Source organism: Prionailurus viverrinus, chromosome D4 (genome assembly GCF_022837055.1).
Source record: "Prionailurus viverrinus isolate Anna chromosome D4, UM_Priviv_1.0, whole genome shotgun sequence".
Classification (NCBI taxonomy): domain Eukaryota; kingdom Metazoa; phylum Chordata; class Mammalia; order Carnivora; family Felidae; genus Prionailurus; species Prionailurus viverrinus.
This window is the reverse complement of record NC_062573.1, coordinates 85,862,645-85,876,045: the sequence shown is the minus strand read 5'-3', so window position 1 is coordinate 85,876,045 and position 13,401 is coordinate 85,862,645. Positions and strand designations below refer to the sequence as shown.

At 56.0% G+C, this 13,401-nt stretch overlaps 2 protein-coding genes and 1 pseudogene across 3 annotated transcripts in view; all 3 read right to left on the bottom strand.

The window, feature by feature from the left end:
- LOC125150394 (F-box/WD repeat-containing protein 12-like) overlaps positions 1-2,313 on the bottom strand; it is a 45,789-nt gene extending 43,476 nt beyond the window's left edge. Inside the window, exon 1 of the mRNA XM_047830276.1 lies at positions 2,191-2,313. Within this exon, the coding sequence (XP_047686232.1) occupies positions 2,191-2,280 (90 nt within the window). The 5' untranslated portion in view covers positions 2,281-2,313. The remainder of the gene's footprint in view (positions 1-2,190) is intronic.
- A 1,261-nt stretch (positions 2,314-3,574) lies between these two features.
- On the bottom strand, positions 3,575-10,653 carry CDK20 (cyclin dependent kinase 20). 2 transcript variants are annotated; one of them, XM_047830279.1, is made up of 8 exons: positions 10,321-10,653; positions 9,783-9,896; positions 7,488-7,676; positions 7,155-7,276; positions 6,908-6,970; positions 6,092-6,243; positions 5,643-5,798; positions 3,575-4,554 (listed from the first exon to the last, which is right to left on the bottom strand). In XM_047830279.1, the coding sequence occupies exons 1-8, from the start codon at positions 10,393-10,395 to the stop codon at positions 4,433-4,435; spliced, it is 993 nt and encodes a 330-aa protein (XP_047686235.1). In that variant the 5' UTR covers positions 10,396-10,653; the 3' UTR covers positions 3,575-4,432. The 2 variants fall into 2 exon arrangements, with proteins under 2 accessions (XP_047686235.1, XP_047686233.1); XM_047830277.1 differs by having other exon boundaries at positions 6,120-6,243.
- Positions 10,654-12,915: 2,262 nt separating this feature from the next.
- On the bottom strand, positions 12,916-13,124 carry LOC125150396 (protein transport protein Sec61 subunit gamma-like; annotated as a pseudogene).
- Positions 13,125-13,401: the final 277 nt, after the last annotated feature.

The following is a 13,401-nucleotide window of genomic DNA, read 5'->3' as shown; positions in this document are numbered from 1 at the left end:
CAGAAAGGCTGCCGCAGCGGAGTAACTACAGGCACTGGCCTGGAGGGTGTCCCAGAGACGCCAAGATGGTAGAACAGCCGTCTTGGGAGACGGTCAGCCCTGCTCCCATAAACCGCCCCCTGCAGAAGTATTTGAGAGAGGCTCGGGATCAGTCACTCCTGATCTGAGGGAACCAGAGTGTCATGCCTGCCCTCACCCAGACCCACAGCTGCGTCCTGGGACGCCCTGGCCTCTCCAGCCAGGCCGGCCTGGATCCCGGAGCCCACACAGATTCCGAGGGAACCACTCTGGAGAGTTGCGTGTGGTCCAGACGCACTGAAGGCCCCATCCCAGAACCTGGCTGGCCAGTCCCTGGCAGAAGCAAACACCATCCTCGCAGCCCGGGCCCCGCTCACACAGCCCTTGCTCACCTGCCGGATCAAAGTGCCTCGGTCTTTTTGGCAGGAATGTAAAGTTTATAATTTGCAGAAATCAAGCCAAGACAGTCAAGAGGATTTACGCATTTTCCTTTTATGGAGTTCCCAGTTCAAAGCCTAACTGAGACCTTATTTCCCAAACACAGAGTATGATGTGCAATATAATCTGAAAAATGAATACTACCCACCCAGAGGACCCCTCTGTTAGATGCTGGCCTTCACGACAACACAGTGACGCAAGGATAACTGACTTCATCTTCCCCGGCAGGGAAACCATGTCCCAGAGAAGCCTGTGCTGCCCAAGGGTACAAGTCGCCCTCCTTCCTAACTCTGCCCCTGCGCCATCCCTCGCCTGCTGCAGGGTTCCAGTCCCAGCCCTGTATGGGACTAGCTGGGTGGGACCGTCTCTTTATTGGTAAAAAAAAAAAAAAAGGGGGATGAAAACCCGGTATTTTACCTGACACATTTTAAATATAGTTATTGAATTCAAACACGAATGTTTATTGATCTTTCTGTAAAACGATACGATAATGTGTGACAATTAATAAGGAAAATCTTCAGGAGGGCCGCCTCGCTGGCTCAGGCAGTTAAATGTCTGCCTTGGGCTCAGGTCATGATCTCATGGTTTGGGAGTTCAACCCCACACCGGGCACTCTACTGTCAGCACAGAGCCCGCTTCAGATCCTTTCTCTCCGTCTCTGTCTGCCCCTTCCCCCTCACGCTCTCTCTCAAAATATACATAAACCTTAAAAACGAAAAAAGAAAAAGAAAATCCTCTGGAGGCCAGCAGGGGGGCTCTCAGGGCACAGCCCTGGTCAGTTGCAGACCCGGCCCCTTGCAAACCAATGCTAGTTTAGCTACTCCTTCACTGCCTCAGAGGGAGTAAGATTTCTCCCCACCCCACCTCCCAACAGCCCAGCAAAGGAGACTGTCACAGCCCAGCCAGGGAGAAGCCACCACACTTCCAGTCCCCAAATGACTGCAATGGACTTTTAGTTCACAACAGCCCTCCCAGCCTCACCTTCCTCTGTAAAAGAGCCTCTTCAGCTTTCTTCTCTGGACTATTGTTTTGCCAGGCCCCGATGGTCTTAAATTGCAATTCTCCGTTATTCCCAAACAAACCCATTTTTGCCGGTAAGATAACTGGCAGTTTTCTATCTAACGTTAACAAATGTATTTTAGGTTCCTCTATGAAATTCCCTGACTCGACAAGTATTTACAAAGGGCACGCTGGGTGCCAGAGACAGGATGCTGGCTGTCAGGCACGAATCCAGCGGGGGGAAAGCGGACATGAACTACATACACTATACCAGCAGTTAAGCTGTGCGGAGCCCTAGGAGGAGCCGGCGCAGGTGCACACGGGGCGGATGACAGCCAGGACCCAGGGGTGCGGGCGCCCTGACCCCAGGGGACTCACCACTCACAGGAAACTCTTGGCTTCCCAGACAAGACCCAGAGGGAAATTATAGAATGTTCCAGAAGAGGTGGGAGGGGCAAGGAAACAGGCCCCCCAAGCCCATCCAGGCAGTGAAAGCTGATGGCAGGGGGGCCGCAGCAGACCAGCGAACAGGGCTCTGGGAGTCCCCGGGGCGGCGGCTCGCAGCACCCACACAAGCCTCCGGGTCACCACCGCGGCCTCAGCGCGCTCGGCCCACCACGGAATTGGCCGCCGGACGCCGCCGCCCAAACGGGGAAACTGAGGCCCAGAAAAGGGCCAGCCTTGGACACGCAGGAACCATAAAGCCAGCCCTGCCTCCCGGACAGGGCGCGCTACCTTGTCCACCTGGGCGGCGCAGAGCAGGTCTCGGGCCTCCAGGAAGGAGAAAACGTGCAGGAGCTCATGGAACCCAAGTTTCGGCTCCATCTCGCCCGCACCGCCCAGCCTCCGCCCTCCGGCCACGCCTTCCACGCGCTTCTGGCCTTCCGGCCAAACCCCGCCCATCCCTCCACGCTTCCGCCCCGAGGGCCAGACCCCGCCCATCACGCCGAGCTTCTGGCCCGCAGGCCGAGGAGCACGCCAAGATGCTTCCTTCCGCTCCGGACGACCAAACCCCGCCCATCCCACCCCACTTCCGCCCCGCAGACTACACCCACCCAGTGCTCAATGCTTCCGTTCTGTTGGGTCAATCCTCTGCCAGCCTGCCAGCCCGCCAGCCCTCCGCCTTAAGCTGGAGCCAGCGGCCCCGCGCCTCCCTGACCTTCCACTTGCCTCTGACCACCCTTGGCTCTCGCTCTGACCTTCACCCCTGCACTGACCCTCACGTTGGACATTGTGGTGGTCTTGAACCCAGCCCCTCCCAAGCCCTTGCTCTGGCCTTTGACTTCACTTTTGACCTGTCCTCCATTTCGGACCCTTGCCGCTCTCAACCTGGCCTTTGACATGGGCCACTCATTTACCAGATTCAGGCCTGCCCCTGGTCCTGACACTCACCCTTGACCCTGACCCTCCTCCAACCTCGCCCTGCTCACAACCCTCAACCTTGCCATCCACGCTATCCTGAATCCCTACCCTCGACCCTGACACTCACTGTGACCATCACTGGGATCTTCACCCTGGCCTCACCTTTGCTTTCACAGTGACCCTCAGCCTCACTCTGACCTTGACATTCAAGGTGAGGTCAGGTTCAAGGGCAAGTTTAGAGTATCCTGTGGATGGAGTTTGTGGAGGGTCAGTGATCCAGACGTGGGTACAGGCTCAAATTTAAACGGAGCTGAGAGCTCCCAGAAATTAGCTAGACTGGAGCTTGGCATCGACAGAAGATGTGGCTGGACAAACAGGCAGAGGACAGATCCCTAAAACATCAGACCTCTCCCTGAAAGCAACGCTGTGTCTATTGTTTTGTATTTCCCCAGAAGCTTGGAGGCAATGCCTGGCAGTGTCACCTGTGCTCAGGGCTGACACGGGTTTAGCCACATGAAGAACAAAATGCACATTTTAAGAGTAAGAGATTGCTAAGGATATGTTTGTTTCTCTGGTCCGTTTTTAACTCTTCCTGAACCAGGACTGCACTGTCTCAACAGGCCCTATGAAAAGTCTTAGGTCTAACAGTGAGTCCTTCCCTGGTTTTTCTCTTCTGCCTTCTCTTAACCCTTTCATTTCAGTGTAGATTATAGAATCAGCTGATCAAAATTTATTAAGCAAGCAAACAAGAGCCAACTGGGCTTAAGTATTCGGATTTACTGAATTAACAAATGACTTCCAAGAATGCCTATCTCCTCACTTGCTCTGTACCTGAGTAAGGAGGTGGCACGTCTGGTCCTGGCTCACCCTTGTCCTCAGGGTAGAGATGCTGGTAAGCGGCTTGACCCCGATCGGTCCTGGGGCTTGAATTCTGCCACTGCACCTCCAAATGGGAGCCCCACTGCGTGAAGCCCCCAGGACCGGAGGAGCCGTGAGTGGAGCCACATTCCTGGTGACCACAGAGAAACAAGGGCCAGGAAACGATGCCTGCCACCTTGGCCACTTCCCTCGGTAGGAATGGAGGGGGGCTGACACCAGGCAGAACTACCTGGGCTTTTTACAATAAACCTCCAAAGTGAACTAGCTTTCAATGCCTCTGAAAACAAAATCAGTTTGCCCTCCCACTCGTGTTCCCACGTGAGGACACCTTACACTCTCTGCTCCCCTAGATGGCTCCACCAGGGCCATCCCTGACCGGGAAGGCAGGGCCTGCAACCAGCACCACAGCAGCCACAGCCACGGAGCTCACGGTCTCCCTCTGATGGGTCAGTTGGCAGCACGCACATGGGAGGCCAATGGCACCGGCTGTAGGTCCCCTCTGCTGGAGCCGGATGTCCTCATCCCCAGCCTGGGAGCAGACCAGGTGAGGGGTGGACCTAGTGAGGCCGTGTGGAGGCCACAGGAGGTCGGGTCAGGCTCAGCAGAGAAACAAGAAGCCCAGGGGGCTCTGGGGGACAGGACGGCAGGGCGGGCCCAGCGTCAGCCCTCCGGGATGAAGGGCCGAATCAGCTCCGGGTTCAACAGTGACTCTTCGAGAGGCCGGTCCACGTGGAAGTCATGGACGTGGGGGGGGCCCGGGTGGGCCTTGGGGGTGGGTCCCCCTGGGCGCTGGGGAATCGGCAGCTCCGAGGGGTGGGCAGGCAGGGGAGCCGTGAAGAAGTACTGATGCAGGAGGGCCTGCGGGCAGCAAGCAAGGGACAGAAGGCAATGAGTCACCTCCCCGTCCCAACCTCAGCTCACCTGCCTCTGAGGGAGGATGGAGCACTGCCCTGCCAAGGCTCGTTCCCACACCTGCTCCACAGCATCTCCACGTGCTCAGCACCTGAACAGCGTTACAGGTTCTCGGGAGCCAGCAGGGGGCAGAACACAGAGCCTCCCCGTGAGTCTTCCCCAAGTCAGGGGTATGGGTGACAGACAAGACAGAGGAGAAAGGGACAGGGAGCGTCAGATGACTAGTGCTGTGTCAGAGCGACAGCGGAGATTGAGGGGACCAGAGAGGCTGCGGGCCTGTAGAGCAGTGCGGGCGAGCTCCAGGGAGGGGTGCTGGAGCAGAGATCCCAGAGGCGCACAGTTAAGGCCTGAGGACACACAGCAGGCCCGGGGCCCGGGGGCGGGGGGAGAGTGGCCAGGAGGGTCACAGAGGTGATGTCCCCCAGCATGTGATTGCTCGGAGAGGGAGCCACAGGAGAGCCCTGCTGGGGTCTGAGCTGGCCTGCCAGGGGAGGGTGCCCCGAAGAGACACAAGCAGGATCTGAGAGGCAGTGGCGTAGACAGGGAGGCGGGCAGGTGGCCTTGGTCCAGCAGCCTTGGTCCGCTGAGACGGCTCACCAGGGGCCTGCTAGTACTGGGGCGGGCAGGGCATGGGGACGGTGAGGCTGCGGCCACGGGTACACCCGAGAGAGGCTCCCACGTCCTGCCTCTCCTTCCCAGCCACAAAACCCCCTTCCAGGTCCCCCTCGCCAGACCTCTGCTCACCATTTCTCCCTGAAAAACGCCTCCCCAAGCTTAAACTGGCACCCCCCCCCCCAGAGTCAGTCCCACCTGCCCACCCCCAGGGCCCAGGAAGATGCCAGGCGTGTGCAGACGCAGAGTAAATATCCACTGGAGGGATGAGGCAGCCGGTCACCCACAACCCAGGCGCGCTCTCCGGCAAGGTGGCCATGCCTTCTACTGGGGTCCCCGCCTGCCCGTGGCCCCCCGGGTTCTGGTGCCAGCCTGTCACAGGGCCCCGAGTGAGGAGGGTCAGGGAAACGGGGTCACCCTACCTGGGAGGCTGAGATGCGCTGGCGCGGAGGGTAGAGGAGGAACAGCCCCAGCAGGTCCAGGGCCTGGGGAGACGCGTCGGGCAGCACCTCCTCCAGGGGCACAGGCGCCTGCTCCTTGAAGGAGATCTTGTTGTAGTCGGGCAGCTCCGTGATCTCCTAGGACCATGGTCATCAGTCCGTGCGGCCGTGGCCCACCTGCTCACCGGTCATCCCACCCCCCACCCCCCCACGTCTCAGGCATGTGCACAAAGTGCCAGTGTGCCGGCAGGAGGGGAGGGACAGGACCCGGCTTCCTGCATCCAGCAGGGCAGGATGGGAGGAGCCGCCAAGAGAGGCCAGAACAGTGGTCTGGGGGGAGGGGAGGGGGCCAGGGAGGTGTGGAGCCACAAGGGAAAAGGCACAGAGGGTGGTCCTAGCTGTTGGGGGGAAGGAAAGACACCTGCCCCCACCCGTTCCCCGCTGGGAACCCCTGCAAACCGGCCAGACTTGAGGACTGGGGGTGCCCAGGATTCGAAGCACACAGCAAAGCTGCTCGATGTCATTCTCCCCAGGGAAGAGAGGGGATCCGTTCAACAATTCCCCCAGGATGCAGCCCACAGCCCTGCAGACACAGACCCAGACAGCTCAGAGATCCCACACCAGTTCGATCGCCTCACACTATGACACAGATCTCCCCACACTGCACCCACACCCCATACTAGGGCCAAGGAACCACAGAATAGCACAGCGGCTGCGTACCTGAGGCTACAGACTCGTACACAAAACCCACAAGCCTAGAACACAGACCACGTCCCCCTCGCCAACAGCTCACTGGCCTCAACCCTAGAAAACATAGCAACCCCCTCAGTGGTTCTGAGACTTCTCAGAGCCTCAGTTTCTGGGACACGCAGCCACCGTCTCCCACTCCTCACTTTCTGGGACAGACCTCCAAAATAGCCCCTAAATCTCAAGTGCCTAGGCATGGACAAACCATCCTACCCAAATAAAGGCTCAGAGCCTTCACACCCGGGCATATAACCACCCCCTGCCTACCAGATTAGAGGATCCATGCCTTGAGCCTCAACTACCTCCCTGACTCCAGCCCAGATGCTTCCCGCTCCCATCACACCTGACCCCCACCCAAGTGAAAACTGACCCCAAACTCCTCAGAGACTCCCCAACGAGGGAACACACCCCCAAGGCAACCTAGAGCTCACAGCACGAAGACGCCCCCAAATGGCTTAGCAACCCCACATTCCCCCGTGCCCAGCCCACAGAAGTCTCACCACAGGTCGACGCCCTGGTCATACTGGCGGGCACCATACAGGAGCTCCGGGGCTCGATACCACCTGGGAGGAGGGGGTGGGCACAGCCAGCTCGCTCGTCTGACGGAGGCTGCCCAGAAAGGTCACCCCCGCCCCACATCAGCCCCACAAGCAATGTCTGAACAGAAGGTCCAGAAGCATCTCATCCCGGTGAGAAGGTTGGGGCCTGTCCTCTGCCAACTCCTGCCTGGGAACTGGCCCTCCCTACCTGGTGGCCACCTGGTGTGTGTAGAGGCGGCTGCCATCTGGGGAGAAGACCCGGGCCAGGCCAAAGTCTGCTATCTTGAGCTGGCCTGAGGCACTGATGAGCAGGTTGGCCGGTTTCAGGTCCTGAAGACACCAAAGGGGGCATCAGTTCCTCCACACCCCTGGAGGACCTTGGGGCAGGAGGATGTGGCAGGCTAAGCACCCGGGTCAGCCCAGGCCCCACCCTCTCCAGGGCCACTGAGTCTGTGGTGTGGCCACACCACGGGTCCTGCCCCTCTGACCCCTCTTCAAGGGCTGGCCCGCAGGTCCCGCCGCAGCCCGTGCTGACACTGACCCGATGCACGATGTTGTTGGCGTGGCAGAATGCCACACCCTTGAGCAGCATCTGCAGGTAGCTCTTGACCTGTGCCTGGCCCAGGGGCCTCTGGGCGTGGCGCACCACCTCGGCCAGATCCGACAGCATGAACTCGAAGGCCAGCACAAAGCCTGCGCCGTGCGGGAACACGGCCTTCAGCTGCACCACCTGCGGGCAGGCATCCCGTCAGCCCTGGGACCCACATCACTCAGACCCGCTGGGGGACCCCAGCCCCGCCCCAGACAGAGGACCAGGCGGGTGGGTGATGTGAGACCTGAGCTCAGAACCAGGGATGCGGAACCCCCAATTGTTCCCCTCTCCAGAGAGAAGATGGTCCCCATCTAACACTCCACTCACTCACTCAGGGAAGAGGGGGTGGGAAGGTCACCCAGGGCAGTGACTGGGCATCCCCCCAGCCCAGGAACTGGAAAACCACCTGCAGTGTCCCCCCCTCCCACCCCCCGCCCCTCACTCACACTCACACACACAATACACACAGCGCACAGGTCTCCTCTGGGCTCCTCTAGGGCCACGAAACCCCAGCACCAGGACAGCTGGACACACGTCACATACACTTCCTAAGGGACCACGGGTCAGAGGGGCCAGGCTGCACAACACGGAGCAGGAGCAAGGCCTGGCAGGGCCTGTGCTGTGCTCACGGCACAGGGAGACAGACAATTGAGCGAGCCAACGGCTGGGGTGTCCCGGTTCTGACGAGGACAGACAGAGTAAATAGGGCGAGGGGAGTCGGTAAGGCAGGGATGCGGGAAGGAGCACAGACAGAGGAGCACCAAGCACAAAGCCCTGGGGGCAGAGGGGACAGTGAGGCGGCAGGAGGGACACGGGCATGTAGGGTCCTTTATGGGAAGGACGTTGGCCCTGTGCTGAGGCCCGGACGGTACCCGTCACAGGGGACGCTTCAGAGGTCATGTAGGATGAAGAGGGGCTGCAGCTCTCGGTGTGAAGAAAAGCCAGTGGGCTTTTCGAGCAGGGAAGTGAAGGGTTTCATCCACACTTTTGGACGGTGGGGGGGGAGCACCAGCAAGGAAACGGCGCGGTCATTCGGGTCGGAGATGAGGGCAGCCTGGGCTCCACGCTGGGGCATCTGAAGGTGGGACCTCCAGGGCTGCTGACTCACAGGTGGAGGGCCCGTGTCACCCTCCCATGTATGGGCTGTGTGTGCAAGCCCGTGGACCTTTTTTTTTGTTTAATTTTCTTAATGTTTGTTTACTTTTGAGGGGAGGGGGAGGAGCAGAGAGATGGAGACAGAGGGTCTGAAGTAGGCTCTAAGCTGAGAGCAGCAACCCCGTACGTGGGGCTTGAACTCACAAACCGTGAGATCACAACCTGAGCGAAGTCAGACACTCAACCGACTGAGCCACCCAGGTGCCCTGAGCCCGTGGACTTTTATTGCTGGTTTTCAGAATTTGAAGATAGCACCCAATCATTCCCCAGGTCACACACATATACTCAAACACACAGAATTATAAAGAAAAAACAACAGAAGAAAAACCCTATCACCTACAATCAAACTTACAGCACATTCTAGCCGACTTTACAACAGACAGGGTCCGTACAATCCCACACTCACATATAGGTACACATGTTTGTACAAAACTAGGGCGCAGAGTTTATGTGTTTTACAAGCAGTTTACAAAGTGCTTCTGTTACATAACCAACATGTCATGGACATCTCCAGAGGATAACAAGCAAGTCAGAGCAGGACAGGATACACCAGTCACCTGCCAGGGATGAGAGAGAGCACCGTGAAGAGCAACGGGGCTGGGGGGAAGTGCCCCTCCTCGCGTGCCCACAGCGCCTCCCAGCCCCATGGAGCAAGCCACGTGGGCCCTGCAGCACTTAAATCATCAGAAGTCCGCTCGGGGCCAACGCCCAGCACAGGGTAGGGCCCATGAGAGGACCCAAGGTTAGAACGTCCTCGATCAGACCCTGACCAAAGCCTCCCGGGACCAGCCGAGCGCCCACAGCTGGCAGAGGGGAGATCCTGAAACGGGCCTGGCCGAGCAGCGGAGAACTCAGAATGACAAATACCTGAAACAGTTAACCCAGCCTGTGACCAGAACAGAAGCTCAATGGGTGGCAGTGATCATTATCATTAAAAATCACTAAATGCTTTATGGAAAGAAGTCAGTGAAGAAGAGAATGAGTAAGGGAAGAAAATCAGTGGGTAAGAGGGATGAGTGAGGAGTGAAGTTGGTGGGTGGATGAGGTGGACAAGGGAAGGAGAGGCCCTCCAACCCCAGCCCCACTCACGTGCTGATTGTCCTCGATCTCCTGCAGGGCTTTGATCTCCCGCAAGGCCTGGTTGGGGATGCCATCCTCCAGCCGCCGCAGGGCCACTTTCTTGAGGGCCACGATCTCCCCAGTCTGTGCAGGACAGAACGCAGACACTGCCACCCATCCCAGGCTGGGAAAGGGGCCGCGGGGACGGGAAAGGCGCCACCTGGGTGGGACGCAGAGGCCCAGGGGCCTCGTGGGGTGGGAAGGGAGGGAAATCAGGTACAGCCCGGGACCAGCTGTCCCAGCGCCGCGCAAACAGCTAAGAGGCTTTCAGGCCACGCTCCTCGGGCACTCTAGGCATAGCTGCTGTGGCCTCGCGGGTGGGTGGGAAGCTTGCAACCCGGACAGCCCCCACTGATGGGGGCCAAAGTGGTGGGCGCACACCACGAAGCGGGGCGAGGAGACAGGCGCAGCGGTGCACACGCGGTCAGGGGAAACGGTGGCGGGGGGTGGGGGGGAGCGTCCCTCGGCCAGGAACGGCTGCAGGCGGAGATCCCACGGCCCCGCTCACCTCCACGTGCTTGGCCTTGAAGACGATGCCGTGCGCGCCCTCCCCGATGCGGCCCAGGATGCAGTACTGGTCCATGCAGACCCTCCGCACGCCCCGCCCCTCCCCGCTGGAGCGACGCGGTTGCCTAGCAACGGGCTGCTTCCGGGAGCCGGGCCCGGCGGCCGACCGGAGCTGGGGACGGTGTCCGGGCGTCGTCTGCGCCTTCGCCGGTTCCCCGCGGTCCGGCCGCAGCGCGCTTCATTCGGGGGAAGCCATTGTGCGCGGAGGGCGCCAGCGCCCGGGCGGGGAAACAATGGCGGACGGCATTACCTGCCCGCAGCTTCTGGACGTCACGTGACGTGCGACGCCAGGGACGCAGAGGGGGCGGGGCCGCATGGTCATGATAGGCGGGGCCGGGGCGGGGCTACGCGTCGGGGGCGGGGACTCCTGGTGACTGGGCGGGGCCAACTCCTCCCCAGCCGGCCAGGGTTCCCCATCTGTAGCTGGAGATGCCAGCTTCAAGCTTACTCAGGAGTCAGTAAGGAAGGGAGCCCGGTTCTGGACCAAGTTGTGGAAGGAGCATCAACGGGGCCTCCCTTCTGGACGGTCAGCTGGGACCTTTTAAAAAGTTCGAACTCTGACCAGGAAGCCCAAGTCTAAGGCTTCTCATGAGGAAACATTAGGAGGAAATTGCAGTGAGCGATTTTAAAGAAGTGTATACAAAGGATTTTGACAAAAAACACAAGTTGCGAAGTTAAACTTCGGAAAAGATGCGCGATCTCACCACGATGAAATAAATGCGAAATAATCTGCAATTTTCCACCTATCAAATGGCTAAAGATCCCAGATCTAAAAGGCCATTAGTCAGGGGCACCTGGGTGGTTCAGTCGGTTAGGTGTCTGACTTCGGCTCAGGCCATGATCTCGCGGTTCGTGGGTTCGGCCCCGGGTTGGGCTCTGTGCTGACAGCTCAGAACCTGGAGTCTGCTTGGGATTCTGTGTCTCCGTCTTTCTGCCCCTACCCCACTCGTGCTCTGTCTCTTTGTCTCTGTCTCTCTCTCAAAAGTAAATAAACATTTAAAAAATTAAATAATAATAATAAATAAATAAAAGGCCATTAGCCGGGCTATGGGAAAACAGGAACTCTTACCCTTTGCTTGTGGGAGTGTAATTTGGCGATGCTGATCAAATGACAGATGCATATCAGATGCATATCCCCTAGGACCCAGCAAGTCCACTTCTAGAAATTCCCCCAACAGATGTACCGCACACATGTAAAACGGCATGTGCAAAGTTACTCATTGTAGCATTATTGGAACAGCAAAAACTGGAAACGTTCCAGATGTCCATCAGTAGGAGACTAAGTGGCGGTATACCCTTCCAATGGAATATGTGGCCTCGAAAATGAATGACGATGCTTGTTTATGTGCAGTAATAGGAAGACTTCTAACATACATTGTTTAGCTAAAAAGTCAAGATGCAGAACAGAACATACAGTGTGCCACTAGCTATGTTAAGAAAAACATGTAACTAATGCTTGTTCATCCATTATAAGGTTTCTGCAAAGATACTCAAGATTTCATGACTGCAGTTACCTGGTGGAGGGACTGGAAGGATTGGTAGGAGGTGAACTTTTCACTGGGCCTTTTTGTATTCTTTCAGTTTTGAACCATATCATTTATTAATTTTCAAAAAATGTTTTCTGACTCAGAAGTTCAGTTCCACTTTTAACAATTGCAGAAGAATGCCTTGATCTCCAAAGATGTTCATGCTCCTTGATGATAGCAGAGGCCGTGGCAGATGGTAAATAAGTAATGGGAGTGACTTAGAATGGAATCCTTTATAGCTATTACAAAGGGCGAGGATAAATACAGTGTGGCTTGGGAAAAGGATGGTTTTCAAAAAATAGGACAGAGTCATTTGAAAAGTCATATGAAGAAAAAAATGTACACCGACTCAAACCTCACACCATACACAAAAATTCATTCCAGGTGTACTGCAAAACGAAATATGAAATGTAAGCAATGAAGCTTGTAGATGAAAACAAAATATCTTAATGACTTTGGGTTAGGTAAAAATTTTATTTGTTTACTTATTAGCAGTTTTTCACTTCATTATTGCTCAAAGTCCGTGGTCTACATCATTCTTGGTGTACATTCCATGAATTTTGACAAATGCATAATGACACGTACCCACCATTATGGTATTATATTATAGTATATAGTTTCACTGCCCTAGAAATCCCCTGAGTTCATCCTATTCATATCCTTTCCCCTCACCCCTGGCAAGCACCAAACTTTTTACTGTCTCTACAGTTTAGGCTTTTCCAGAATGTCACGGAGTTGGAATCACACAATATGTAGCCTTTTCAGAGTGGCTTCTTTCGCTCAGTAATACGCATTTAATTTTCCTTTATGTCTTTATGTCTTTTCATGGTTTGATAGCTCAATTTTTATTTTGTTATTTCAAAATTATTTTAATTTAGAAATACAAAACATCTGGAGGAAAAAAATGATAGAAAAACCCAAAACATACAGGCAAATTTTTACTCCATGAGCTTCTTAAATTCTCACTTGTTTACCAATCCCCAAGATGAAAAACTCTTCTTAAAAGATATTCAGCCACCAACAATGATGTTATTGATAGGAATATGCATCGATTTCACACAAAAAAGCCAATGAATCCTATTATAGCATATCTTATTGCTGTTGCCATGACAATCTTCTGGAATTCTTTCCTGTCGGGTGTAGTGCATCTTTTAACCAGTCAAACTGAGCCCTTCACAAACTGGCGACTTGGCTTTATGCACTCCATTACCTGATCCATGGTGCCTGCCTGCCAACACCTCAGTTGCCAAGGACATGTACACAAAAGTGGACGAGCTCATCTCTTTTTAGCACGTCAGTAATATCCCACCGTCGGGATAGACCAAGGTTTATTTATGCAATCACCTACTGAAGGAAACCTATGTTGCCTTCAGGTTCTGGCAATTATGGAATAAAGTTGCTATAAACATCCATCTGCAGGTGTGGTATAGACATGAGATTCCCAGTCCTTTGAGTAGACGCCAAAACAGGAGAACAGTTGCTGAATTGAATGGTAA

Bases quoted from the DNA above. Each gene is read 5' to 3' on its own strand.
- CDK20 (XM_047830277.1), bottom strand. From the start codon at position 10,395: ATGGACCAGTACTGCATCCTGGGCCGCATCGGGGAGGGCGCGCACGGC. The intron at 7,677-9,782 runs GTGAGTGGGGCT...GCCTGCCCGCAG, and splicing joins AGATCGAGGACAATCAGCAC to GTGGTGCAGCTGAAGGCCGT. The intron at 6,244-6,907 runs GTGAGACTTCTG...CTGTGTCTGCAG, and splicing joins GACCAGGGCGTCGACCTGTG to GGCTGTGGGCTGCATCCTGG.